Raw genomic sequence first — 24,615 nt, forward strand, 5'->3', positions numbered from 1 at the left:
GATGTCCAGGGTTGTGTCGATCCCTAGGGTGGAGGGTGTGGCAATAACAGTGATCTCGACACACACACTATGAGGACTTTCATCAACCATCCAACGGGAGGACGCCCATGGAACTTTGTCTTGCGGGACCGCATAGACATGATCGACACACGGCCGCGAAGACCTTGTCAGTCGTGCAACTTCCAAAGCCGGGATCTCCCAAATGTTCCCCATCGAGTTTATGCGGGCGCCTAACAGATGGCCTCACAAAATCTATGTGATGATGTTAGTGCCAGTTGGAACCCACCATCACAGCCACCGAGTCCTTGGTGATTGTTATGCCAAATCGCTGACCTTGTGGAAGAGAAAACACGCCGACCCGAAAAGACCGAAGAAAGCAATGAATGGTTTACAACTCTAGGAGGCGAGAGCAAATTGACACATCGACGAATTGACATGTCCTCATCAGTCAACAACGAATGCCATTGCTCTGTTGCCCCTGTAACATCCCAACCTCAAACTGCAGGGGGCTTGAGCGTCCCAACGACACAAGTTGGCCAACGCCACCGGCCGACATTGCACTCCTTTTTCAAGCCCATCACAAGTTACATACTGTGTAGTATCAATTGGCCATACCCCGAGCATTTTTGTCGGACTGGGTGGGAATGCCATTTGCCATCGTCCTAGAGTAGCCCCGCAGCGGTTGTTTCAAAACATTTTCCCTCCACTTGCCACGCTCTTCATGTCACCGAGTTGGTCGAGAATGAGGTGAGGCGCGATGGGACAGACAGATGGCTTCCCTGTTTCCTGGAGCTCCCCTCAGATCGCGTTCCCATCTGGTTGTTGAGCTGTCATAATTTGTTGGTGATGGATGTTTCATGTTTCAAGACCCAGGTCCAGGCCCCAGGGCGGTCAGGCCCCCCTTCCTCCTCGTCCTAACCTTTGGCGGGAAGTTGTTCGGATTGTCTTGACAGATCGGCGGTCAAGGGAATAGGACCGTGAGTAGGACTAGGACGTACGAAGCGTTTGTCATGTCACCATCTAAGCGCTCGCTTGGTTGGCGCTCTCACTCGGCGGAGTGCTAGCCACGCGGAGGCCTACGTACCATGAAGCAGGATGTCTGGTGCAAGGTGAATGCCTCCGGATCTTTGGCAAGAAAATCCGTCTCATTATCCACTCCGGACCGGTAACCGGTAAGGGAGTTGTCAACTTCGTCCGAGGGGCTCAACCCTATCGGAGCCCATCGCAGGCGTGGTGAGTTGTGTCCGGGTCTGGACGGCCACACTGTAACTGCCTACTCACTCTACCCATCCGCTCAGCGACAACCTGTAGACCAGCTTTCTTTACTCTGAACTCAAGACTTCCACACAGATCACGGAGTGTGCTCTTCAGATAAGGAGTTGTTATGCATCCCACACTCCCGCCCGAGTTTATCTTTCCAAGTCATTCCCTGTCCTCCAAGTGCTCGCTTGTTTCATGAAGCCGTTGCTGGAAGACCCAGTCTGCTCGGTTTCGCGTCGCTCGCTCTTTGAAGAGAGTTCGGACCGCTCGTCCCATCTAATGTGCTGGAGTCGTTGTGGCGGGAGGCGAAGGTGGTTATGACGCGGCCAGATTCCACATGATGATTGCCACGAAATGAGCCTAAAAGTCTAGAACCTAGGACGAGCATTCCATGCCATCCGAATACTACCAATGGTCGTTTGTGATGGTCTCAATATTCCCTCACTGCTTCATGGATATTGATGGATGTCCAGCTACCCACGAGGCACTTGCCTTTCTCGACATCAAACCCGCTGACAGGACAGTCAAGTAACAAGTCGTCGCGAGTCTTACTCAGTATTATCATGACCAAGGAAAAAAAAAAAAAGAACATGGCCACCAAGTTGTGGAGCTAGTTTGGTTCGCACAGTAAGGCGGCAAAGCAAAACGTTGACAACTTTTCATTTCCCCAGGTGCTGCCTGCATAGCTGCATGCCTGCCTTGCCTATGTTGTTGGTTGTTGATTTGAGTCTGGATAAGCTCATACCTCATCATGCCCTTTCCCATACTCATTCCTCTCCCACTGCTCTCAATCGCTGGCTATCATGATCGTGATCATCACCACACCCTCCTGAGCACCCACTCCAACACCCACAAACCTCCCCACACCCAAGTGCTCTGGTCCACAACTCCGCACCTCTCCCATCCCCTCCCATACTCCCCACCATTCCTGTCCGTCCGGGCATCCATCGCCGGGGAAAGCAGCGCTTGAACATACTCACATACCACCTCGCACGACATCCACGGGCGTCTGAACCTGAGAGCGCGCGTTGACTCGACTGCTCGCCAACGCTCGGTTCATCTCCAATGATGACAGTATTTCGGGACAAACCTCCATCAACTAGTCTGTCCCCCAAAGTACCTGGTGCCGATGCCTCGACACCGTCCATGCTTTGTTTGCCTGCCACGCGTCGCTCATTCACTCGATTATCTGATGTCCGTCTCAGCTGCCTGCAGAAAGCCGTTGGACTGCCGCCGATAATGCTGTGATGAACTGTTCGGTAAACTGACTCAAATCAAGAGCACTGCCCACATGCTTTCCACACCAAATCATCGCCATGGTAACCCCCCCGGAAACATATCTGTATGTGATGACCTTGCAGCAGGCGACAGCGGCAATGAACTTCACCCGACAGTTAATTCCCCAGCTGTCCCTGCCGGGCTACTACTCCGGAAAGAGAGCAATCGGGACTCCCTCTTTGGCTCGGAGAAGACAGATTCTGACATGAGCTTCAACAAGCTTGGGGGGAGCGGCCGCTCACTGGGGCCGCTGGCCCGAGAACTTCCCCTGTGGTTGCGGGGGAGTGTAAGCGGGCTGTTGGTACGGCACAGCGGGACTCATGGCGTAGACTGCCTGCTGGGGTTGGTGGGTGCCCTGGTGAGAACCCTGGTGAACCATCATGGCAGCAGCTGGACGGCCAGGGCTGGGGAACCCATTAGATCCGGGGACTGCCGGGGGCGGCGGGGGTATGAAGGGCGGCTGCGTGCCCGAGTACATTGGCCCGGCCGCCACCATGCCATTTGGCCCCATGAATCCCGGCTGAACAATCATGGTCGTGCCCATCGGATGGGGCTGTTGCGGCATGAAGGGTCCGGGCTGATGCGAAAAGCTCCGGAACTGACCAATGTGTGGTGCCGGGCTCATGTAGGGTTGCATGACAGGCTGGTAAGGAATCTGACCCGGTGCGCTCACCGCAGGTGGATAGGGAGCCATGGGGACGGGCCCCATCCTAGGGGACGCGAACGACTGTGCCGAGTTGGAGTGCATCATCCTATGATCGTCTGGACCAGCGAATGGCACATGGGGAACATGACCGTGCTGGCCGGCATGCACCTGCATAGGGGGCATGTGCGGCGACTGGCGGGGAGCCAGGGTCTGGGCACCGTGTTGCAGGTGGAATGGCAGCGGATGCTGGTGGGCAACCTGCGGCATGACATGGGACGGGTTCGGCGTGGCGACGGCGGCGCTCGACAATGGCAGGCGCTCGAAGTACTCCTTGTAGGTCAGATGCATCGTCGAGTCGGGAGCCTCCAACTCGTCCTGCAGCTGGCGCCAGGTCGGGAGGGTGTCGAAGGCAGGCTTGAGGCCACTGTTGTCTTCCCAGCTGCGGCCCTGGGGTGGCTGGAGCGTCTCGATATATGACAGGATGAAGCACTTCTTGACATCGACAGCCCGCGTCTTGCGACGGATGAGCTGGCCCTTGACGGGCGGTGGGATGACGGGAGGCTCAACGACGACGTTGTTAACCGACGAGCGCGGCGAGGATCCTTGACTGGGCACGGCCGGGTTGAAAGGCGCGGCGAAGGCATTGGGCCGGAACTCGTGCGTGGTCGGATTGAGCTTCGGCCCCATGTACGCCGGGGGGACTCCGCCCACGCGGCGACCAAAATCAGGACCAACGCTGTTCGCCGGGCCAGTAGGCGGCAGGCGCATATCCGGAGGAGCATGTTGGCCCATATGAGGGTGCTGCATCTTCTGCTGCTCAATGTTCCGGAGTCGCTGCGTCAGGTTGCCAGTCGGCTGGGTCTGGGGCGGAATATGAGGGGGCGGCGGCGGCCGGCCACCGCGATTGTACTGAGGATAGTGAGGTTGGGGATTGTAGGTCGATCTGTTGTTGGGGTGGCGACCGGGGATGCCCATGGCGGAACCCGAATGTTGCGGGGCCGTCGGCCGGGCCGTGTTCCTGGTGTCAGCGGCACCGGCTGGTGTCGATGCACCCGATTGCTCGGCGCTCGACTTCGCTTGAGCTTCTTTGGCTGCCTGCGCCTCCTTCTCCTTGGCCTCCTTCTCCTTGGCGGCGGCTTCCCGCTGCCTGGCAAGCTCCTCCATGTTGTGGAGGGCCTTCTCTTGGATCTGCTTCTGCTTCACGGGATCCTTCGCAATGATGGAGATCAGATCCTTGGGGACCGGCGTAGACAGCTTGAAGTTCTCGGCGAATTTCTTCAGCTCCGTCAGCTTAACCTCCTTATCGACCTTGGCGCGCGAGGTCCTGGCTTTCTCGGCGATGAGCCTCTGATTCGACGCGAAGGTTCGGAATGAGTTCAACAGTTCACGCTCGACAGTCGGGGTAGCACTGGGGATGGCGCCGAGCTTAACCTTCGGCGCGGGAACGCGCGGGGTGACCGCCGGGGCCGCAACGGCTGAAGGACGGGCAGTAGCCGTGTCCTTGGCTTCGGGCGCCTTGGATTCGGGCGGCTTGGGGGCCGCGGGCTTCTCTTCTGTAGGCTTCGTCTCCGCTGGCTTGGCCTCCTGAGCCTTCTTCGTATCGGGGGCGGGAGAAGGAGCTGCCTTCTCTTCCTGAGCCGGTTTCTCGGGAGCGCCAGCGGCTGGCTTGGACTCCGCGGGCTTCTCGGGGACGGGCGTAGCAGGCTTCTCAGTCGAGGCAGGGCTCTTATTGTCGGTCGTCGGCTTGGGACTGGGCTGTTTCGAAGGCGGAGCAGGGGTAGGCATCTTGAGTTGGGAGGCAATGATGGCTGGGTCAACGGGAGCACCCTTAACGGTGGCCTGTCCAGTGGGAGCACGGCGCGCTGGCGGCGTATACTTGTTCTCCCGACCGCTTCCGAGCGGCGGGAAGTCTTGTTGACGGCGCACGCCACTGTATCTGGAGAGGAGTCAGCCAGAGGGATTCCAAGCGTTGTGGCTGGGATCACACATACTTGTCTTCCTCGTCTGCATCATCGCCACCAGCGAAGTCCATGATGCGCTCCTCAGCGACATGGGCTGTGACGGGAGCGCTGCGCTCAATCTCTCGCGCCTTGCGCTCCGCAGCGGCCAGCCGTTCCTTGTATTGCGGATGGTTCTTATCAATGGTAGTCGTATAGATGCTCTCGTCGTAGTCCGTCTTGATCCCGAAGAGACGCTCGTTCTCTGCGAATTGATCCCAGCCTCCAGTGCTACCGGATTTCTCCAGGGAGCCATCAACTTCATAGGCGGAATCGGGGACCCAGGCCTTCAAGGGCCTCTCTGTGCCAAGGCGGGAGTTGGAGATGGCGGAATCGGTACGGAACGATGATCGGTTTCCTAGACATTGCAAGTCAGTGAACATGCTGCAGAGGCCTTGCGGGTGATGTTGAGCTGACGAACCATTCGTAGATCTGCCCTCATTCTTGCCGGCCGCCACGGCGCGGGCGTCGGCAATATCCTTCCGTTGAATTGTCATTGTGGATTGAGTTTTGTTGGAGCCGTTTGCTTGGGTAGAGTTCGACGGTTTCTTCTGCTGCACCTGGCTCAGCCTGCAGCTGGCCGGGTCAGGCCCGTTGCTGTAGATGCCTTCAAACTCGGCACCAGAATGAAGGACGATGCGGACTTTCTGACCCTGTTGGTAGAAAGCAGGAATGTTAGCTGGTGCCTGGATTGGATACCGAGGTCACCACCAGGCGAATTTCGAATAAGGGATTCGAGGATAAAGGAGGGAGAGATAGGAATCGACGTACCTCGCGGAGGGCACTTGTCGGGGACGACTTGGCGGGAACAGTTCGACCCGTAATTGGGTTCCTATTAGAGGTCCAGGCCTTTTGTTGGACAGGACCTTGTCTGTGTCGTTGCGTCAGTCAGGGAACTCCATAGAGCAAGAAAATTCGCCGCCGGGGGTACAGGCAGAGCCAGACCGACTTGGACTCGGCCAGCCACAGGATCGGTGGATTGGGCGAAAGGCGATGGGCGGAGATGGGTAGAGGTTGGGTTTCAAAAGGAAAAGAGATGGCAATGGCGGGATTGGTCGGATGACAATTCTTTGTGGAAAAGGAAAAAAAAGAGTCAAGAACACAAAAAGAAAGATCGGGAACATGGGCATTTTTTCTCGTCCAAGAACCAGACCAGGCCGAGAAAACAGTATGGCCAGAGGAGATGGGATTGGAGATTCTTGGCTTACCTAGAAGCCGCAGCACCAGCTGGAGTCAAAGAGGATGTGTCGGGTCTGTTCCTCGAATTCTCGAGGGCGGCAGCGAGCTTGCTGCTGTAGGATACGCTGGGTGTTGATGATCTCGGGTTGGTGGTGGTGGTGGCGGGAGTTGTGGTGGGAGTCGGGTTCGGGGATGAGGTTGAGGCTGTCGAGGCGGATGGTCGATCTGCCATTCCTGGAGATGTTCTTTCTGTGCTGTGTGCTCTTGCGCTTCAGCGTGAGCACAGTGCACTTTCAACTCCCGTCACGTTTATCCTGTCGCAGCGGGCAGCTGCGTCGAACACAGAGTCGGATGTTGGGGAAGGAAGGTGCGGGCTGTGGACTGTGGGCTGTGGGTTGCAGGCGGGAGATGTGCGGGAGCAACAGAGGCAGAGAGAGGAAGGAAGTTTGGTGGAGAAATTGGGCGAATCCAGCGATCTGATTGGTGGATGGGTTGGGGCTCAGGCTGGTCGCGGCCGTTTGGGGGAAGGAGGGAAGGAGGGGGGAAAGACGACACTGGGAGACAAGGAAGTGAGCAAAAGGCCGGGAAAAAGTGGCAGCGGTGACTGAGGGGCAGCATCAGCAAAACCGCAACAGCAACCCAATAGGTTGTGCGGTAATTGAGGCAATGCCGGGCAATCGGTCAGTGCCTGAGGTGATTTCCTGAGCAGCCTGACCGAGAGAGAGCCCGCTGTCGATGACGACAGATCCAACTGCCCAGTCGCCACGATGCTGCAGATTCCAGAACAAGCTACACAGTCGGTAGGAGACTAGAGGAAACCATAAACCATGAAACACTTAAAACCAGAAAGTCCCCATACCTTGAAGCACCTGCACCTGTGCAGAGACCGCCGGCCCAGCGTTGACGGATCGGTAGAAATTTCGGCTGTTATAGGAGCCCGAGCTTGTTGGAGCTTTTTTGGGGGGGAGATGACCTCACCCCTTAACAGTGTATCGGATAGTTTGATGGATTCCACGCTGTGGGAAGCCCAGGGTTGCCGAGACCTGGAATCCTGGGACTAGGTCTAGGTCAGGGGAAAAGGCGGAAGTTGGGGTTGAGTTCCGGGCTGGAGAGACCTCAGGTAGTAGTGCTACAGCCGAGAAGACTCAAAGAAGACTGGATCTTGGGGGCGTTGGATGATCGGAAACCGGAAGGCAACGGAGGCTCCAAGACGTCTCAGGCGGGCAAGAGCCACAGAACCACGGGCAAACTCCCACGTTGTGCTGGAAGGCCAAGTACCTCAGGTACGGAGTAATTGCTGTGAGACAAATCCAAGGAGACGCAAGCTCTGGAGTGGTTACCGGTAGTGATGAATCTTCATTTCGGTGACATACGTCAGAATGATTCAAATAATGGAGAAGCAGAAGCCTCAGACGTGCTTCCAGGAAAGGAGGCACCACTATATCCCCGCGAGATGTTCTGAATGTACCTACAAGGCGAACACCAGACGACAAGTCGGCCATGTGGTGTGCCAGCTCAACATTGGCTTTTGACGGCAATCCAAGCTGACTTGTCATGGCCTAATTGACATCCACGCCGGTGACCACGAGCTCCCCAGAGAAAGCTGGCCAGGCCTGATAAGAACAACACAAAGGCTCCCTCACTGGAAGACAATTGTCCATTGCAAGAGACTCTGATGGGGACAACAGCCTCGTTGCTTCACAGGTCCAGCTCGGCAAAGCCAGGACACCAGAGCCCCTCGTCCTTTTTAGGCAAGGCCAAAGGTGCGGCTTGGCAGCCAAACACAATCCCACGTGATTTGCTTCTTATCTTCCTCGTGTAACCCTCTGTCTGCTCGACCTCCCGCAGGTGAAAGTTGAAAGGACACATCACAAACAAACAAGCCAACGGTGCCCAAAGTGGCTGTCAACAACGAACTTTATTACGAAAACAAAATCAAGGACCTTGGGACTACCTGAACTTTGAGTCTTACTTTGTCAAAGTACGGAGTAACAGCCCCACTCAACAGAGTCGTTTTTTGGCGTCATCATCCCTGACATTCCACTCTCCATTCCTTTCTCCTGTTGGGAGGTGCTCCTGAGTCGTTGAAAACCAAGCAACCGGAATGTCTTCTGGATGCCACCAATCTTGTGTCTTGATGAACCTGACATTACACCTAAGGAAATATTAAGCTTAGTTTCTCCAGACATTTGGCAGCCAGATAATTGACTCAACTACCTCAACATTCTCCCAAATAAGTAATTAGAGTTCATTGATTAATAGAAGATGGCAACTGACAACAGTCCAACTCCATGACCTCCCCACTCAAGCGGTGTCTTCGTCTACCTCTCTTCTCTCCAAATGCGAACGTCCCAACCGTCCAACTCAAATCCAAACTCAGACCATCCAAAATCCTCCAACCAAACCCACCACTGCAGCCCCAAGCATCACCTTCTCCCCAACATCCGCAGCCCTCCCACCAGGAGCGGCATTGATGGAAGTCGGCGTGCTTGGTACCCCAGTCCGCGTACGTGTCGGCTTTTCGGACTCGCTCGTGTTCCCGCTGCCTCCCCCGCCCGTAACAGCGGTGGTCGTCGACGTGGGCGTCACGTCGGTGCTGTGGGTGGTGTAGGTCTCGGTGTGGAACGTGGTGTGGGTATGATGGGTATGGCTGCTGTCAGAGGTGTCGGTGTGGGTTGTTGACACCGAACTCTCAGTCTTGGTTTCCTCCGAGTGGGTGGTGTGGTCGGTGGTTGTGATGATGGTGGTGGTGTCTGTGGTGTGGGTGGTTTCCGTCTCGGCGGACGTGGTGGTCGTTGAAGATAGGCTGTAATCTTCACTCGAGCTGCTGCTGCTCCGGTTCCATGTGGCGCTGGCGCAGGTAGCCAGGAGCGCTGTGACGAGAAGGGCGGATTTGAAGTGCATTGTGAATGTGGATTACACGGGCTAGAGAGACGGTATGATGCGAATGGCGCCAACCTTAGCTCGAGGGCTCTAGTTAAAGCAACAACTTGAACCTGGAGAAATGAGGGAGGGAGGATGGAAGGCACCGAGCTGGCTCTTCTTGTTCCTTAATATCCACGGTCGCCAGGCACGCATCGTCTGGGAAACACAGGGCGAAGACGGAAACGGAATAACATTCTGAGACATAGTCTTCCCGGGCATGGACGAGAGCATCCCTTGGACATCCTGTGTCGGCCGGAAACAGAATGGCATCAATACTTGATGACTTCATTAATACGGGCATGGCCATATTGCATCGGTTGCGGTCATTAGATATTGGCATGAGAGGTCAAACTATGACGTTCAAGAACACATACTAGACTTCGGGAAATGGGGACGATGTAACACCCCACCTTCGTCAGGGCACCCGGGACGCCTCCATCAACGAGGCTCCGCCGGAAACGAAGGTCGGTTATGGGGCAGTTGTTGGCCACTCCCGAGACGTTTTCATGACGGCGACGGGAAAGGGTTCATACGAGAGAGTTCGTATCTCGGAGTCTCTTCACTCCCCTTGCCAGATGACTCCTGGGAGGGACTCAGCGGCTTGTCAAACGTCAGCCCACACTTGACTGCTCCAGATACCACTTTTCCAAGTACCTGAACCCAGGCTAGAATGACGTATCAGGGACCCAACATCGAAGGAGCAACTTGGTCCAGCTTCATCCTTTGTGCCGCATTCGAAAAGGGCTGGCGTATTATGAAAGAGTCCACGGTGTTGGGATTCAAGGATGGTCTATTTCTGGCAGGCCGAGGACAAAGTCGTCAACTTCTCTACGGAGTGTGCCTGATCTTGGAGTTGTCTTCTGGGACTGGCCGTCTGAGCTGACGACCGACAGCCTGCTGGTTGGATAAAATCGTGGTCATGACAGCCAGGTACCTTAGTCTATATGCGCTCTGTTTCAGAAGCTGAAGGTTAAACTCTGGGTTGGTTGACATAAGATCTACTAGTAAAGCCTTCCAGATTGTCTTCAGCCGGTTCGGCCAGGGGTTTGAAACTGGATTTCTCGAAGCCTGCGCACGAGGGATGTCGGGACGGGAACAACCACAGGACTGATCCAAGAGAGGCTGGGCATGCTATGGAATGTCCACCCTCTCAGGCCGGCTTTACTATTAAGTGACCAAACATTTCCAGATTGGCTTCCATTCAATCTCGAGCACCTCAACGTCCGTAGGTCCAATATACTAAATACCTTGCGCGTAATACTCCATGAGTGCAGGTTGTCTGTACATCAGGGAGCGTTGAATCATTGTGTTAGGTTGCTGGAGGCCTGGGTTCCAGCTCCGCCCTATCTTGAAACCATACTGTCTTAGGCTTAGCGCACCCCTCAACCGGATCCCCTGAGGAACCCGACCGGACCCGCCACAGCTGGCAGCCAAGTGTTGGACTCCGCCAACCAGGCATCGAGATCCAGAGCAGCACTTGCCCAAATGCCCAGGTCCAGTGACTCCATCGACACACCACATCCCGCACCCGACCATGTGCGTCTTGGTGCTCCTTCCCGCAACCTACCTCCGCAGCCCGCGACAGCACACTTCTCCCTCCGCTTCTCGCGAGGCCAACATCTCCTCGCACGACATACATCTTTGTCTGCCAAAGACCATTCCGTCCAAACCAACGCCATAGCGACCCGGGACTCGACTTGCGCACCATCCGAGCCCAGCCCCCCATTATTCTAAACACCCCTCTTCGCATCAGCGTCTGGTTCCCACGCTCCTCAGCAACGCCCAATCCAAATTCCGCGCAACAACCTGCTGCACCCAAACACCCAACGACCGGACAAAGTACCCGAGTCGCAACTCAAGCCCCAGAGATTGTTCTCTAATGAATTCCACGAGGAGTTCACAGCGCCGGTCGCCTGGCGCTGACCCAGGCCCGCCTCCCTCCGTCCCCCCGCGCTCCATGTCACCCGCCGTCGGCGTCGGCACCAACCGCCCCGTTGCTCCTCGCTCCTCCGCCCCCTCCGCTTCCCGCTCCATGCAGCAGACGACCAGTGCCGGTCCCGTCACTGGCAGCATTCGCAACGACGGGACACGCCGGGCCAACGTGAGTTATCGACTTGTCTCTTTTCACATCCGTAACCTTTGCTCGGCCCGGCTTCATACACATCTGATCCTCCCCCATTTCATGCATGCCCTGCCGAATCACCTACTCGTTTCTCAACCGCTAGTACCTGCTGCGTGATGAGAACAGTTTACTGACAGTATCATCCGTCACAGTCATCTGGTAGTGGCAGCTCCGTCCCCCTATCCCAGATCGAAAAAAGCGTCACCCACCTGCTCGTTGCTACCAAGCAACTCCTCGAAACACTCACACAATGGTCCAGGGGAAATGCCACCGACACCCAGGTCTCGGACGTTTACGTCCGCCTCGGCTACGAGTTCAATATGGCCTGCCGCGCCTTCAGCGCTATCAATGTCGACACGAGCGACTTGGGAAATGTACCTGAGCTGCTCAGGAATATCCTTGAGGCCACACTAAGCCAGGAAGCGAGCCCTGAGAGCCTCGAACGATATCTGCCCCGGATCCGCGACATCATCATCAACCTTCTTCATGGGCTCAAGAGGAAACAAACCCGTCTGCGCCAGAAGCAACAGCGAGAAAGGGACACGACTGCCGGTTCGGGATCTGGTGATAGTGTCGCTGGGGGCAGCCCGCCACCTGTTCCGACCCGCACCACGAGCACAAGCACCATGGGCAGCGCGAATACGGGCTTGACAAGTATGCTGAACGAGGGCCTGGATAATGGCGGCGGTGGTAGTCGGCCAGACAGCATGCGAGATGATAACCGCTCCAACATTTCTTCTCCCACCAGGCGCTACGCTGTCCCGCGTGATCCATCTCGCGGCTCTTCCAGCTCGGAGCCGTCAACTATCTCAAGCAACACCATGCAAAACATCCCCGTCCTCCCTCCGTATCCAGGCGACGAGACCATGCCCTCAGCGCCTCCAGCGAACGAACTGGATAGTTTCCCTCATCCGCCACCCCCTCCACCTCCACCTCCAAAGGCAACTCAACAGAGCGCTCTGGCTGCTTTGCAGAGGGGAGGAGATTTGGAAAGGAGAGCATCCCGACGGTATTCGGCATACCAGATATCTAAACACCTGGGTGCCCAGGCTCCCGGTATCCCGATGTTGCCCCCGCAGACGACGCCTGTTCCGAATCGCGGCCGCGCCGAGGCCCGAGAGTCGATGCGTGCCATGCAGGCCAGGGACACCGTACGTCACAAACGCAACCAATCGAGCCAGTCGCGTTCTGTGGCGCCGGAAACCTCGCCTGTCCGGGTACCAAGTCGGGTCTCGGAGGAACCTGAGGAGCGGCCCAAACCTGAGCAAACCGTGTCATCTTCTCAGGACGATGAAAACTTTCGACCTAGCGCGACGCTCAAGGGCCCGCCGCCCGACATCATGCCGGCCATGCTGCCGGTTGATGAGCCCGAGAAGCCGCCGACACCTCCACCAGCCCCTGTGGCAGCTGTGCCGGCCGCTGCGTCTTCTCCAGCGCGGGCTGCAACCCCCGACAAACCACCCAGCACGTTCACCGAGACACCGCCGGCGACCAAAGAACTCACGCTTTTCCTTCAGTACAAGTCCAAGGTTAAAAAGTTTGTCCTCCCTGGAGGCTATGAAGAATTATCGATCGGCCGACTGCAACTTGCCTTCATCGAAAAGTTTTCGTGGAACACACAACAGAACGGCGCCGATCTGCCTGACATTTACATCCAAGATCCCATCTCTGGCGTACGACATGAGCTGGAAGACCTGTCGGACATCAAGGACCGCACGGTGCTCGTGCTGAACGTGGAGCCGCTCGATGAGGTTAAACGGCACATCGACGACGGCCTCGGCGCCCTGCGTAAGATGATGGAGGAGATGCGCCAGAACGTGGCAGATCAGGGCTCCGCCTTGCAGAAGGTATCAGAACGCCAGCAAGAGACGGCCAAAGACGTAGCGCGCCTCGCCGCTGCCCCACCACCAGCCATAGTAGCCGCGCCGGTCGAGTCTCCCAAGCAGACCGCAGCGACAATGACGGGGACAACCTCGGGCCCCCGTAGGTTCCCACCGAATCAAATCCACGAAATCCAAAACCTGCGTCGCGACCTGGCCGTACTTCGACAAACCTATTCCAACTTCCAATCTGAAATTCAAGGCTCCATGGCCGCTCTCCGCACCAAAGCCGCCAACGTCAAAGCTGCGGCCGCAAAAGCCACGGCCCCAGAAATCGAGGGTGAAGCTGGTCATGCGTACGTCATCAACGGGCGGAAGCGCCTTAACGCGGATAGCGACCGCCTCGTCAATAGCGTCGATGACCTGCAAGACCTGGTCGAAGATTTGCGGAAAGACGTGGTCCACCGCGGCGTGCGTCCTCTGCCGAGGCAGCTTGAGGCTGTGGCACGAGATATTACCCAGTTGACCAAGGAGCTGAACAAGTTCGAGGAGTACATGAAGCACGAGAAGCCCATCTGGACCAAGATCTGGGAACGGATGCTGGAGGAAGTGTGCCAAGGCCGCGACGAACTCAGGCTGGTCGAGGACCTGATCGTCGATCTGCGCGACGATTTGGAAAAGGCCAGCGAAACTTTTGCGCTGGTTGAGCAGGCGACCAAGGAGCAGATGAAGGACGCTGGCGCCAATGGCAACGCCAACGGCATCATTGCTCCGTCGAGGCAGTTCTCCAAGGGCCTGAACTCGATCCGCGAAATCGCCCCACTCGCCGACCCGAGCGCGGCGAAGGATGGCGTGCTGAGCGAGGTGCGTGCGCTGCAGCCGAACCATGCCAACCGGCTAGAGGCGATTGAGCGGGCAGAGAAGCTGCGGCAAAAGGAGCTGGAACGGAGGCTGGAGAATCCTTTGATGAAGGAGCTGACGAACTTCGTGGAGGAAGGGCGGTTGAAGAAGTCCGGCGGCGTGGAGGAGGTGGAGAGGGTGCGAAAGGCGAAGGAAGAGAAGATCAGAAGAGAGGTGTGGGAGAGACAGAACGGCATAATACCCACGGATCCGATTGGAGACGAGCCTAGTTTGAGTCCGGTCAAGGTGACCAATAGTGGGAATAACGGGGAGGGTGAGGAGGAGCAGGTGGAAAGAAAACAGGAGGGAGCTGGAAACGGAGGAGAGGCGAATGGCGTTGTGAATGCCGGCTGACGGGATTGGTTTATGTCTTGGTTTTTGCCGGTCGTCCTAACTGGTGTCTTCTTGGGTCCGGTCCGGTTTCTTATGAGGGGAATGTGTTGCGGAATATACCCACGCCTGTTTTGTTTGTGTTGGCTTATATTTCATTTGGCTCTGTCAGCACTGGATGCTGTCCTGAGAGTCTTTTCTTTTCTTGGTCTTGTTGGATTTACTTTGGTGTCGGAATCACGATGAGACAGGCAAACAGCTCAGCCCCTTCCGATCTCATCATCTGCATGAGTTTGAGACTTCATTTTTGCCTGCCTCCAAGTTACTTGGTAACAAGGCTTTCCGTCCATGGCTTTTGGAGCTTGACTCAACCCTATCTGTCCGATTGTGCCATAGCCCGGGTCATGGCCCCCAATTCTATGATGTGGTGTAATACTCGATAGGATCTCGGCGCATACTTCATGTCGCACTTTACTCATATCAATGGTAAGTAAGGCGGTGATGTCCCACTTCTCATGCAGGTGCTCTTCTGCGTGTGTCCGAACATGGAACTAGTACAATCCGTGATTCCCCTTCATCTTCTTCTCATTCGCTTGTAGCCTTGGTGCCATCAGCCTCTGGCTGCTGCGATGCCTTGCTTTTGGGGAAATGATGTGTTCGGAGTGGCTGCCAGTTCCTCCAGCTGGGGATAGTACCTTGAGGCGTCCAGCAGAAACGGAAGCAGAATCCAGACCCAGCTGAGGAGATAAAAGGTTCAGATCGGAAAGAGAAGGTTTGAAGAACCCCAAACTATTGTGTTGCCTTCCATATTATCTTCCGTTCTGCATTGGCACCGTTGAGCAACCAAACCGACACGCCGGCTCTCCAACTCCCCAACTCCCCGACTACTGATCTCCAACCACCCGACGGAGCACCCGACCTTGACACAAGGAACGCACAAGCGGAACGGGAGAAATCACAAGAAATATATAAGCCATCGACTACACTTCTCTTCCCCTGCATATTTGCCCTCATTACCACGACATCCTCGTCTATTGCCTACTTGACAAGTCCCTTACCGCAAAGCCAAACAAACCCAGAGGCCAACAGTCCCAACAATCCGCCATCATGACTCCCGAGTTCGAAGCTCGCCTCAAGAAGGCCGTTGACGAAGGGGTCCTTCCTCACGTCGTTCTGCTTGCTCGTGACAAATCCGGTACGTCTGCGTTCTTCCTTCAATCGAGCCTTGATGCTATCCTCACAAACACGCGTGACACACCAAACCTGAGACACCGTGTTAACCTCAATTCCAATCACAGGCAAGATCAATTACTCCTTCTCCTACGGCCCCTCCTCCCTCAAGCCGGAAGCCCCGCCCGTCTCTCCCACCACTCTCTTTACCCTGGCCTCCTTCACCAAGCTTCTTACCTCCCTCTGCCTCCTCCTGCTAGTTCACCAAGGCGTTCTAGACCTGGACGAGGACGTGACATCGTACCTCCCCACACTCGCCGAGCAGCCCATCCTCGATGGCTTCTCGGGCGGCATCGACACCCAGGAAATCCACACCGACGCCTATCCTGGCAAACCCATCTACTCACGCCGCACTGTGCCCATCACCCTCCGTCACCTGCTCACCCATACCGCCGGCACCGGCTACCTCTTCATGGACCCGCGCCTCGCGCGCTGGGCGCGCGCCACCGGTCGCCCCCTGCCCGTTCAGCTGCGCAAATCCCCTCTGTCGGGCGGACAGAGCATCGACTCGCGCTTCAACTACCCTCTGCTGTTCGAGCCGGGTACTGGCTGGGTGTACGGCAGCGGTCTCGACTGGGCAGGCCGTCTCATCGAGGTCCTGACGGGCGGCTTCTTCGACGACTTTCTGTACGAGAACGTTCTCATGCGCGTGGGCGTGCCCAAGGGCGGGATCACCTTCCACCCGGGCAAGTTCTCGGACGCGGCGCCGGTGGATGCATTCGCCGGTATGGCGGTGCGGGATCCAGCCACGGGCAAGGTGGTACATTACGAGACGGAGGTGGATCCCGACAATGAAGGCTTCGGAGGCGAAGGATTATTTGGGGGGCTGGGAGAGTACATGAAGGTCATGCATTCGCTGCTGGTGGACGATGGCAAAATTTTGCCGCCCGAAGTTACCAAGTGGCTGTTTACTCCTCTGTTGAAGTCGGAAGAGGAGAAACAGGGCCTCAAGGAGGCCTTGAAGAACCCCGACTGGTTGCCCAGCTGGGTGCCGCAGGGAATCGAGTACGATTGGAGCGCGGGCGGCCTCTTGTCGGTGGGTGGGGAGCTGGGACATCGGGGGAAGATGTTTTTGCAGTGGGCTGGAGCTTGGAATTTGACCTGGGTGAGTTTCTCTTCCGCAAGCGTTAACGACCTAATGTGATATTGTTTACTGACGTGTCTCCCCGGGCAGTTCATTGACCGCGAGAAAGGTGTCTGCGCCATCTTCGGCACGCAGATTTTCCCTCCTGGAGATGCACAGACGCGCGAGTTTTCAAAGGAGTTTGAGGAACTCATCTATGCTCAGCTCTAAGAGCACTCATTGGGTGGTGAGAGACAGTGGCAATTGGAATATTTTGACTTCAGGGTGAAAGCAGATGCTAGAAGGGGTGCCGTGGCTTCGTTTGAGAAACGTGTGATGTGGTAATTGATAGAGCATGTTTTGAGAAAAGACGCGTGTATTGCCTTGGAGAGGGATCGAGTGGCTCGATAGATTACTTCGCTAGCTTAGGCACCTCTGGGGTCAAGATGGATGAGGTTGATGAGCAGTAATAGACCAACGGTTATCCATGTTGTTTGCCTATCTCACTGTGGGACAAACATTGGCTGGACCGAACAGCTCTACGAGGAGAACTGGTATTAAACCACCATGAGCATGGTGAACGGGAGGATGGGTAAAACGAGTGAACACCCATGATATGAAGCATGGTGAGTAACTGGAAAGCCATTGTACATATTCACCCATCGACGGCTTACACCCTACTCACGTATACTTGCGTGAGTTGATTTTTTGTGTATCTTCCCATCATGACATTATAACTATGTCTCCTGAAAGAATAATAAACAACCCCACCCCCCCCCCCTCCCCCCCCATCCAGATCCGAAACAAAAAGAAACAAAAAAAGACCAAGAAAAATAAACAAGACTGCCGCCAATGTTGATGATGACCCCGTAGATGACTATTTGATGTGTATGTACGTCTTCAACGCATGCCCCACCGCGCATCCTATGAACACAAACATAAGACTGGTAGAGATATATACGAGAAAGGAAAACAATGGAACAAGTGAAAACCATGACGACCCCTGCTACTTCGGGTTCGAGCCGAACCCGTTATTTCCCTTGCGAAAAGTAACATCACCATCATCCCCATGATCATCCCGTTCCAGGAACTTGGCAAGAGCCTAACCAAATCCAAAAGATATCAAGAGGCAGAAAAGAGGGAAGACGAGGGCGTCAAATGATGTTGGCGATGCTAATCCTCTCCTTGCCGCTCCCTGTTGTTCCTCCTCCATTCATCGTGGTCGTCCTCCCGGCCGCCGTCGGGCTAACGCTTTCCCCTTGAGACCCGGAGGAAGCGGCGGGCGAGGGAGATGGTACCGGCCTTTGTTGGGTAGGAGATTTGGAGTCTGGGCCGGGCATGACGACTGGCGGGAGCGAATGTTGTTGCGGTTGTTGCTGTTGCTGTTGATGCGGCTGGTTATGGTGTGGCGGCGGCGGCGGCGGAGGAGGAGGAAGGCCGGGTTCGGATTTTATTGGCCTGTCACGGTCCGATGGAGCAGGGGGTTGGTGGTGGTGGTAGGTATGGTGGTGATATTGTTGTTGAGGTGGAGGGGGTTGTTGCTGGGGTTGGGCCGGGTAATGGTGGTGGGAGTAGCCCTGAGGAGGAGGGGGTTGGTGGTGGTGATATTGCTGCTGATGTTGGTGATGAGGCGGCGGGATGTGGCCCTGGCCCGGTGGTGGCGGTAAAAGTGCCTGGCTACCAGAGGTGGGTGACACACCATTCATGGCCCATGTGCCTTGGTTATGAGTCGAGGTTGATGCTGATGAAGATTGCGGCGGGGGAGGCTTGGATACCCCATAGTTGGTCATGGCCGGGTACACTCCGTTCCTCGGCTGACCAGCCTCGCTCAGCATCCTGACAGCACCTTCTAACCTCTCCCACCCCTGAGCTGCCGACCCGGCAAATTCCCACTTCTCCTCGGTCGTCAGGGCAAACCTGCTCTCGGCTGCGTACTGGTTCGCATGCTTCCCGTGAATGCCCGGCGTCGGCATCGACAGGCTTGTCTCTCTCTCACCACTCATCCATGCCCATGCGGTATCCAGCGACCCCTGGAGATCGGCGCTGGCATAGACCAGTAGCTCCTCATCCCTTAACAGGGCGTCTTGCACCGCCACTGGCGATGGTTGCTGCTGGCCCTGGCCGGCAAGATGGCTAACAACCTCTTGCCGTTTCGCCGCCACGGCCTGGACGAAGAATGCCAAATACCGACCGCAACCCGCCGCCACCTCTCTGTACTCCGATACGGCCGCAAGCGCCCTCACACACTCGACCGCCTGTTCCCAGTATCCCGTCAGCACCAAAAACAGCGCGCACCGGAACACGTGCATGACGAGCAAAGCCGACGCGGTCCCCTGCGCAAGGCTGGCGGGGGCCGTCCGCGCCAGGAGCGCGGCGGTCTCGAGGGCGGTGTGCATGCACTGCTCGATGGCCACGAGCCTGGCGTCAGCAGGACAAGAGGGGAGCAAGTTGTGGCGGTGGAGTAGCAGGCGCGCATTGAGCAGGTAGGCGAGCGGGTTGAGGAAGCTGGGGAGCATCTGGACCGCGCTGGCGGGCGCGCAGGCAGGCGGGAAGACTCTCCTGCAGGCAGCGAAGTGTTGGTCGAACGTCGCCAGGCGTGTGGGAGCGATGAGCGGCGAGGCCAGTGAGCGGGCGAGGGCGGGATACGCGCGCACGACGTTGACGACGGCGAGCAGGGAGTGAGTGAGGCCTTCGGCGCCGTCGGGGAGGCGATGGCCACGCTCAGAGAGGTGGTGGTCGTCGACGGCGAGAGGGAGGGCGACGTCGCAGTCGGCGTCGTCGATCAGCATCGGCCTGCCCAGTTCGACGGCGAGGGAGCGGTCGAGAAGGTAGAGCGTCCACCACGTGCGACGGCGCATCTCGGCTTCGATCAACGACGGACAAGTCGCGCTGCGAGGCTCGGCGTACAGACCCAACTCCTGCGCCACACGTACTGCCGTCCCCAACCACATCCATGCTGCAGCCTTCATGTTCAGCTCGTTCAGCCCCATCGAGATCAGTGCCAACGCCCTCGCATCGTCGAGCTCATACTCCTCCTTCCACGGGTCTATCAAGCCCCTCGCCCGTTCGAGCAGGTCCATAGCAGGGTGCGACCGGACCGACTCGGTCTCGACGCTGAACAGGCGGCCCAGGGCCAAGACGGCAAAGAACAAGGCCGCAAACGCCGCCGGCACTCGCTGTGGGTTGACTGGGCGGTACATGGCATCAATGGTCTGAGTGAAGCTGTTCCAGTGCAGCATGGGCGTCATGGAGTGGACCGACATGTAGTAGGCACGCAAGAGCTCCTCGGTAGCTTGGCGCGGTGGTAGCAGGTGGTGGAAGTCACGTAGGCGGTCCGAGGCCGGGACGAGCTGCCGGTGAGGCGCTGGGGGTTTGAAGATGCCCCGGGCAAAGTTTGCCAAGTTCGATTTGGCACGGGCCATATCCTGGTGCCCGTGCTGTGGCTGCGGTTGCTGAGGGGGGTAGAGGTGCCCGTTGTGATGTCCATAGGGAGGGAGACTCGGCGCAGGTATCCCCGCCGGCCTCGCCCTCGGCTTTGGCTGCTGGCCGATCTCCGGCAGCTGCAGAGGGAGCTGCTCGACCCCGTCGACGTCCATGTCCATCAACTGGCCCCGACCATCACGGTCCTGCAGCATCCGGCGGAGACTGCTGTTCTCGCGGCGAATGCGTTCCATCTGCTTCTCGAGATCCTGAACCTGCTTGATGGATGACATACGGCGGTTGGTTTCCTTGGTGAACTGGCACTTGACGCTGCGGGAAGAGCACTCGGAGCAGCTGGTTGTTTCGGTGGCATCGCACTTCACCTTGCGCTCGCGGCATGCGTCGCAACTTGGATCCTTGCGTCGTTGGCGGTACGCCCTCTTCTGGGCTTGTGCCTGGGCTCCCGCGGCGCCGTTGGCGTTATTGGCACCGGCCGAACCATTCAGGCCGCTGCCATTTGCAGCCCCGGGAAGACTGGCGTGTGTTATCCGCGGCGTGCCGGCGGCTGACTCGGTGGGTGCCATCGAATCGCGCTCCATAATGGACGATGTTCCCGGCGTAACGGGAGTATATGACTGGTGGTGAAAGGATGAGGCAGCAGGAGATAAATGGTGTGCTGATGGAAGCGGCGGTGGGACACCCAACGTCCTGGGCGTTGGCGGTGGTAGCGGAGGGAGAACGGTTGAAGGGTTCGGAGATCTCGGGGGAGGGTTCTGTGACGCGGACGCCATGGCGTTGGCGTTTTGCTCAGGGCCTGGGACTCGGGTAGCGGATAACTTGCTCCCACCCTGGTCTCGAAGGAAGGGTTGGAAGCTTTGTCAACGGAAATCGGCACAAGAGTGTTGATGACGGGTATCGGCCCGGGATGTGGTGGACCAAAGGACCCAGCTCGAAGAGAGAAGGTTTCGTATGGCCCTGGTGTGTAAAAAGGGCTTTGTCCACCCCTGGTTATGTTCTTCGGCGACTCTCCCCAAGCTCTCTCTTAAACACCGCAAACTCCAATTCTCTCCCGAAGTTGCGAGGAGCCGATTCACACACAGCCGGATTCCGGCTGTCGTATGGTGGTCAGGAACAGCACCGACACCCACCGTTCCTCCAGGGGACTACCTGGATGGCGGAAGCAGTTCCACCACGCAAACCCAATGCGGATCCGGAACCGACTCCAGAGGCGAAGAGAGCTCCAACGTTCTCCACAAGTCTCCTTCCTTCATACACGGTCCTCCCGGTAATTGGAAAAGCAAGGCGGATTCGTGAGGCAGGTGGTCGCGTACGTCGGGCGGCAGGTAGGCAGCCAAGTCACTGGGTTTCGGTAGGCTTGAGGATATCCATGGATAGATCGTCTTAAAGTTGTCCAGTCAAAGAGCGAGATGCCGAGAAGATAACACAGTGAAGAAAACTAGCGAGTAGTTTTGTCGTCGCGATGGGATGAAAGCTAGGGAGTAACGGCGGTCGTATCTATCGGACTTGAATACCTTTTCCCCTTTGACTGACCAGTGGCGAGCCTACACCGCAGCGCAACGTTAATGATGGTCCTCGATACACGGAAAAATTATGGAACTCGTTTGCTCTGGGGAAAAGGTTAGGCGGCGAGCAGGAAGGGGCGATAGTCTGGGCGGCTTGTCGTGGTGTGTCCTCAAAACGCAGATGAGATGGGATCTAGGATGGGCAGGAGAATGAGGTGCACGAGCTGCTGCAAGAATTCTGATCGGCAGCTGAGCCGGATCGTTCCCAGGACAGCCGCAACTATGATCAGGAGCCTCGCAGGCCACCGCAGAATTTTTGCAGTTCCCTCGTGGAAGAAGAGCGGGGTTATGTGTAAAGTAACAAAGGGGGAGAAAGGAAAGAGATCGAGGTGATGGGAGATCCAGCTCTGACGCCGGACTCCTCCCCTTGTCTCTGCCTTTTTTGTTTTCTTGCACCCCTGGCTGGACGAGTCAAGCACACACTCTCCCCACCTCGGCGATGCAGACTTGACCTCGACACTGAAGAGAGGGTAGCAAGAGGGAACAAGAGACAGACAGCTCATGCGCCTCAAAACCGGAGCTCAACGGTGACTTCGGGCGTTTCTCCGAGATTGACAGGAAAACCGGGCTCGTGACTTGACGCTGCGGATGTGCGTCTATGTACACAACCACGATTTGACTTACACTCACTCACACCTTGCAACCAATCCATACAACACAAGGCGAGCCCAGGTGTACCGTACAGCCGTGCCAACCAAATGACTTGTTGGTCGAGGGGGGAGTCCGGGGCGCGGCTTGCGGCCTGCAGAAGGTCTGGTGCGGGAGGAAAGGATGGAGGGCGCAATACGACCGGGTCGGTTCACGCCGAGAGCGCGAAGGTGCTTTCTTGGTGATGGATGCCAAACTGGCGCGCCAGTCGGGAGGCGACTTGGACGGTGCTATGCTGTAATCCGAGTGGTTGGTGGAAGCGGGCGGATGAGAGGGTGGGCACGATGAACGAGCAAGCACGCGCAACCACACACGGGGAAGGGGGCTGGCGTTGAAGCCTCGGTGGCAACGATCGGTGGATGAAGCCTCGCGCTGGCTGAAGGATGCGTGAGGCGCGCTGTGTCTTTGCGCCCGGTTCTCAGCTGCTTGCTGTTGTGGTGGCGGCGGCGCGCACTGCGGCAAGCGCTCGGAGGTTAGGTAGGGGAGAGGAGGATAAAGGCAAGCGGCAGACGCCCGGCGGAAGGGTCGAGAGGGTGACGACGGCAAAGATGGTGGTTGACGGTAAGGAAGAAGAGACAGGGAGAAGTCAACCCTGGGTCTTTCGGCAGAGAAACCAGTCGCACACAGCCGAACATTGAGCAAGGTTCGCCAAGGGGGTGGGAAGTGCCTGGGCCGAGCTTCTACGCACTTGCGCTCTCCTGGGACTCGGAGATGTCCTGGGCCCTGTCGTGGTGCCCTGTCCCTGTGCCCGTCAGTGGAGACGGGTGGTGCCCCAAATCTCGCATCCCATGTTTCGATGTGGCTATTGCACGCGACGGACGGTACCCAACAATCCGGGGATCCGTCCAGCGGCGCGGCAGCAGGGCGTGGCGGTGTTACGGGCGGCCCAGCCCAGCGCAGCTCATAGTGAAGTAGTGTACACCTTCGCTCGCCATGCGCGATCGCCTGGGACAAGCTGTGGTCCTAATAACAACGAGTCATGTTTCGTGCAGCTAACTACGGAGTCGTATGTCCTTTGCTCGGCAGGACAAGCTTGATCAAGCGATCCTCCGGCTGGCAAATCCGAAACCTCACGGCGCTGTGGCTGGGAGGTGCAGAAGAGAACGGCCAAGAAAGTACGGAGTACTGTTCGTGGCTCGCTGATGTTGTTTTTGCTTCTTCACCTTTTCTGATGATGGCCTTTCCCTTCGTCTTCGGCACCGTTTTTCTCTCGCCTGCCGCTCCGGCTGCCCAGATCCGGACAGGTGCGCCTCCTGGGCCGAATCAACGATGACGCCCTGTCTGTGCATCCCCGTCTCGCATCGACTCCGACGCATGGCCTGCAGCCGGCTCGCCGAAGCCAGGGGTGTGGGACCCCCTGCTCGGAAAACGCCAAAGCAGGCGAAGTGAAATCATGATGTGTGGCTGCTGCTGCCAGGGTTGGTTTGCGACCGGCCAGACCAGACCTCAACCCCTGTCCTTGCTGCCGTGAAGTTCGTCGGTCCGTCGCGTCATGACGGCGCGTGGAGGAAATGTAACGGAGCTGCTCCGTAGGCTCTACGTTGTATGTACAGTACATACACTTGACAACTACAAACGACATACAATTACAATATATGCTCGTAGGAGCAAGAGGAGGGATGTATGTTCAATATGGCTGGCGCTGTAAAAGACTGTGTAATTACTGTATATGACTGTAGAAAGAGGCAGATATCGTCGCTGTGTCTGTGTGTGGATGTAGATGGGTATCAGTAAGTACCGTGTTATTTGTGCGCATGGAGGATACCGATGGCCGAACGTTACTCACTTAGTCCCTAACTAGCTAGTAGTTAATGTCATCCTCCCTGAGGCGGAAGCCCAAGACACTAGATAGGCATGCTGTAGTAGTTGTGCCAAACAACTCTCCACTAACGTGAACTGGTAGCAGCAGCCGAATAAGTTGCTATTTGATGTATACATGCCTAGCTAGGTGGGTATATATGGTTCTGCTAGCAATTAGATGAAGAAACTGAACGCAAATATTGTCTCTGTTCTTTTCTCTTCCTTCGGAAACTAGAATGACACCGAGCCAAGGCGAGCTCGAGTTCGTGGCCAAAGACGGGAGCTGTCTAACGTCCCATCCCGAACGAACACGCTCAGCAGCCGGTGAACCGTCTGCCGGAGTGAATGAGCGTTGGGCTGATGATGGATGCCGAGCTCCGCGCCAGGGGATTTCCCGCGGCTCGCTCGCTAAAT

At 56.9% G+C, this 24,615-nt stretch overlaps 8 protein-coding genes across 8 annotated transcripts; 4 read left to right on the forward strand and 4 right to left on the reverse strand.

Annotated features, from left to right (window-relative positions):
- Positions 1–2,776: 2,776 nt before the first annotated feature.
- Positions 2,777–6,592, reverse strand: VTJ04DRAFT_9357 (uncharacterized protein; the record flags this gene model as incomplete). The annotated part of the gene is made up of 5 exons (XM_069367895.1): positions 2,777–5,120; positions 5,176–5,539; positions 5,603–5,834; positions 5,953–6,052; positions 6,390–6,592. The coding sequence occupies 5 exons, from the start codon at positions 6,590–6,592 to the stop codon at positions 2,777–2,779; spliced, it is 3,243 nt and encodes a 1,080-aa protein (XP_069216178.1).
- A 2,144-nt stretch (positions 6,593–8,736) lies between these two features.
- On the reverse strand, positions 8,737–9,264 carry VTJ04DRAFT_9358 (uncharacterized protein; the record flags this gene model as incomplete). The annotated part of the gene is made up of 1 exon (XM_069367896.1): positions 8,737–9,264. The coding sequence occupies one exon, from the start codon at positions 9,262–9,264 to the stop codon at positions 8,737–8,739; it is 528 nt and encodes a 175-aa protein (XP_069216179.1).
- A 1,978-nt stretch (positions 9,265–11,242) lies between these two features.
- VTJ04DRAFT_9359 (uncharacterized protein) lies at positions 11,243–14,481 on the forward strand (the record flags this gene model as incomplete). Its single annotated transcript, XM_069367897.1, has 2 exons — positions 11,243–11,386; positions 11,560–14,481. 2 exons carry the CDS (start codon positions 11,243–11,245, stop codon positions 14,479–14,481), a joined length of 3,066 nt encoding a protein of 1,021 aa, XP_069216180.1.
- Positions 14,482–15,564: 1,083 nt separating this feature from the next.
- On the forward strand, positions 15,565–16,981 carry VTJ04DRAFT_9360 (uncharacterized protein; the record flags this gene model as incomplete). Its single annotated transcript, XM_069367899.1, has 3 exons — positions 15,565–15,652; positions 15,756–16,792; positions 16,862–16,981. 3 exons carry the CDS (start codon positions 15,565–15,567, stop codon positions 16,979–16,981), a joined length of 1,245 nt encoding a protein of 414 aa, XP_069216181.1.
- Positions 16,982–17,366: 385 nt separating this feature from the next.
- On the forward strand, positions 17,367–17,823 carry VTJ04DRAFT_9361 (uncharacterized protein; the record flags this gene model as incomplete). Its single annotated transcript, XM_069367900.1, has 2 exons — positions 17,367–17,376; positions 17,624–17,823. The coding sequence occupies 2 exons, from the start codon at positions 17,367–17,369 to the stop codon at positions 17,821–17,823; spliced, it is 210 nt and encodes a 69-aa protein (XP_069216182.1).
- Positions 17,824–17,904: 81 nt separating this feature from the next.
- Positions 17,905–20,961, reverse strand: VTJ04DRAFT_9362 (uncharacterized protein; the record flags this gene model as incomplete). The annotated part of the gene is made up of 1 exon (XM_069367901.1): positions 17,905–20,961. The coding sequence occupies one exon, from the start codon at positions 20,959–20,961 to the stop codon at positions 17,905–17,907; it is 3,057 nt and encodes a 1,018-aa protein (XP_069216183.1).
- Positions 20,962–21,139: 178 nt separating this feature from the next.
- Positions 21,140–21,484, forward strand: VTJ04DRAFT_9363 (uncharacterized protein; the record flags this gene model as incomplete). Its single annotated transcript, XM_069367902.1, has 1 exon — positions 21,140–21,484. One exon carries the CDS (start codon positions 21,140–21,142, stop codon positions 21,482–21,484), a length of 345 nt encoding a protein of 114 aa, XP_069216184.1.
- An 899-nt stretch (positions 21,485–22,383) lies between these two features.
- On the reverse strand, positions 22,384–23,036 carry VTJ04DRAFT_9364 (uncharacterized protein; the record flags this gene model as incomplete). The annotated part of the gene is made up of 2 exons (XM_069367903.1): positions 22,384–22,854; positions 23,025–23,036. 2 exons carry the CDS (start codon positions 23,034–23,036, stop codon positions 22,384–22,386), a joined length of 483 nt encoding a protein of 160 aa, XP_069216185.1.
- Between the last annotated feature and the right edge of the window lie 1,579 nt (positions 23,037–24,615).

Source organism: Mycothermus thermophilus (genome assembly GCF_041956435.1).
Source record: "Mycothermus thermophilus strain CBS 625.91 unplaced genomic scaffold VTJ04scaffold_6, whole genome shotgun sequence".
NCBI classification, from domain to species: domain Eukaryota; kingdom Fungi; phylum Ascomycota; class Sordariomycetes; order Sordariales; family Chaetomiaceae; genus Mycothermus; species Mycothermus thermophilus.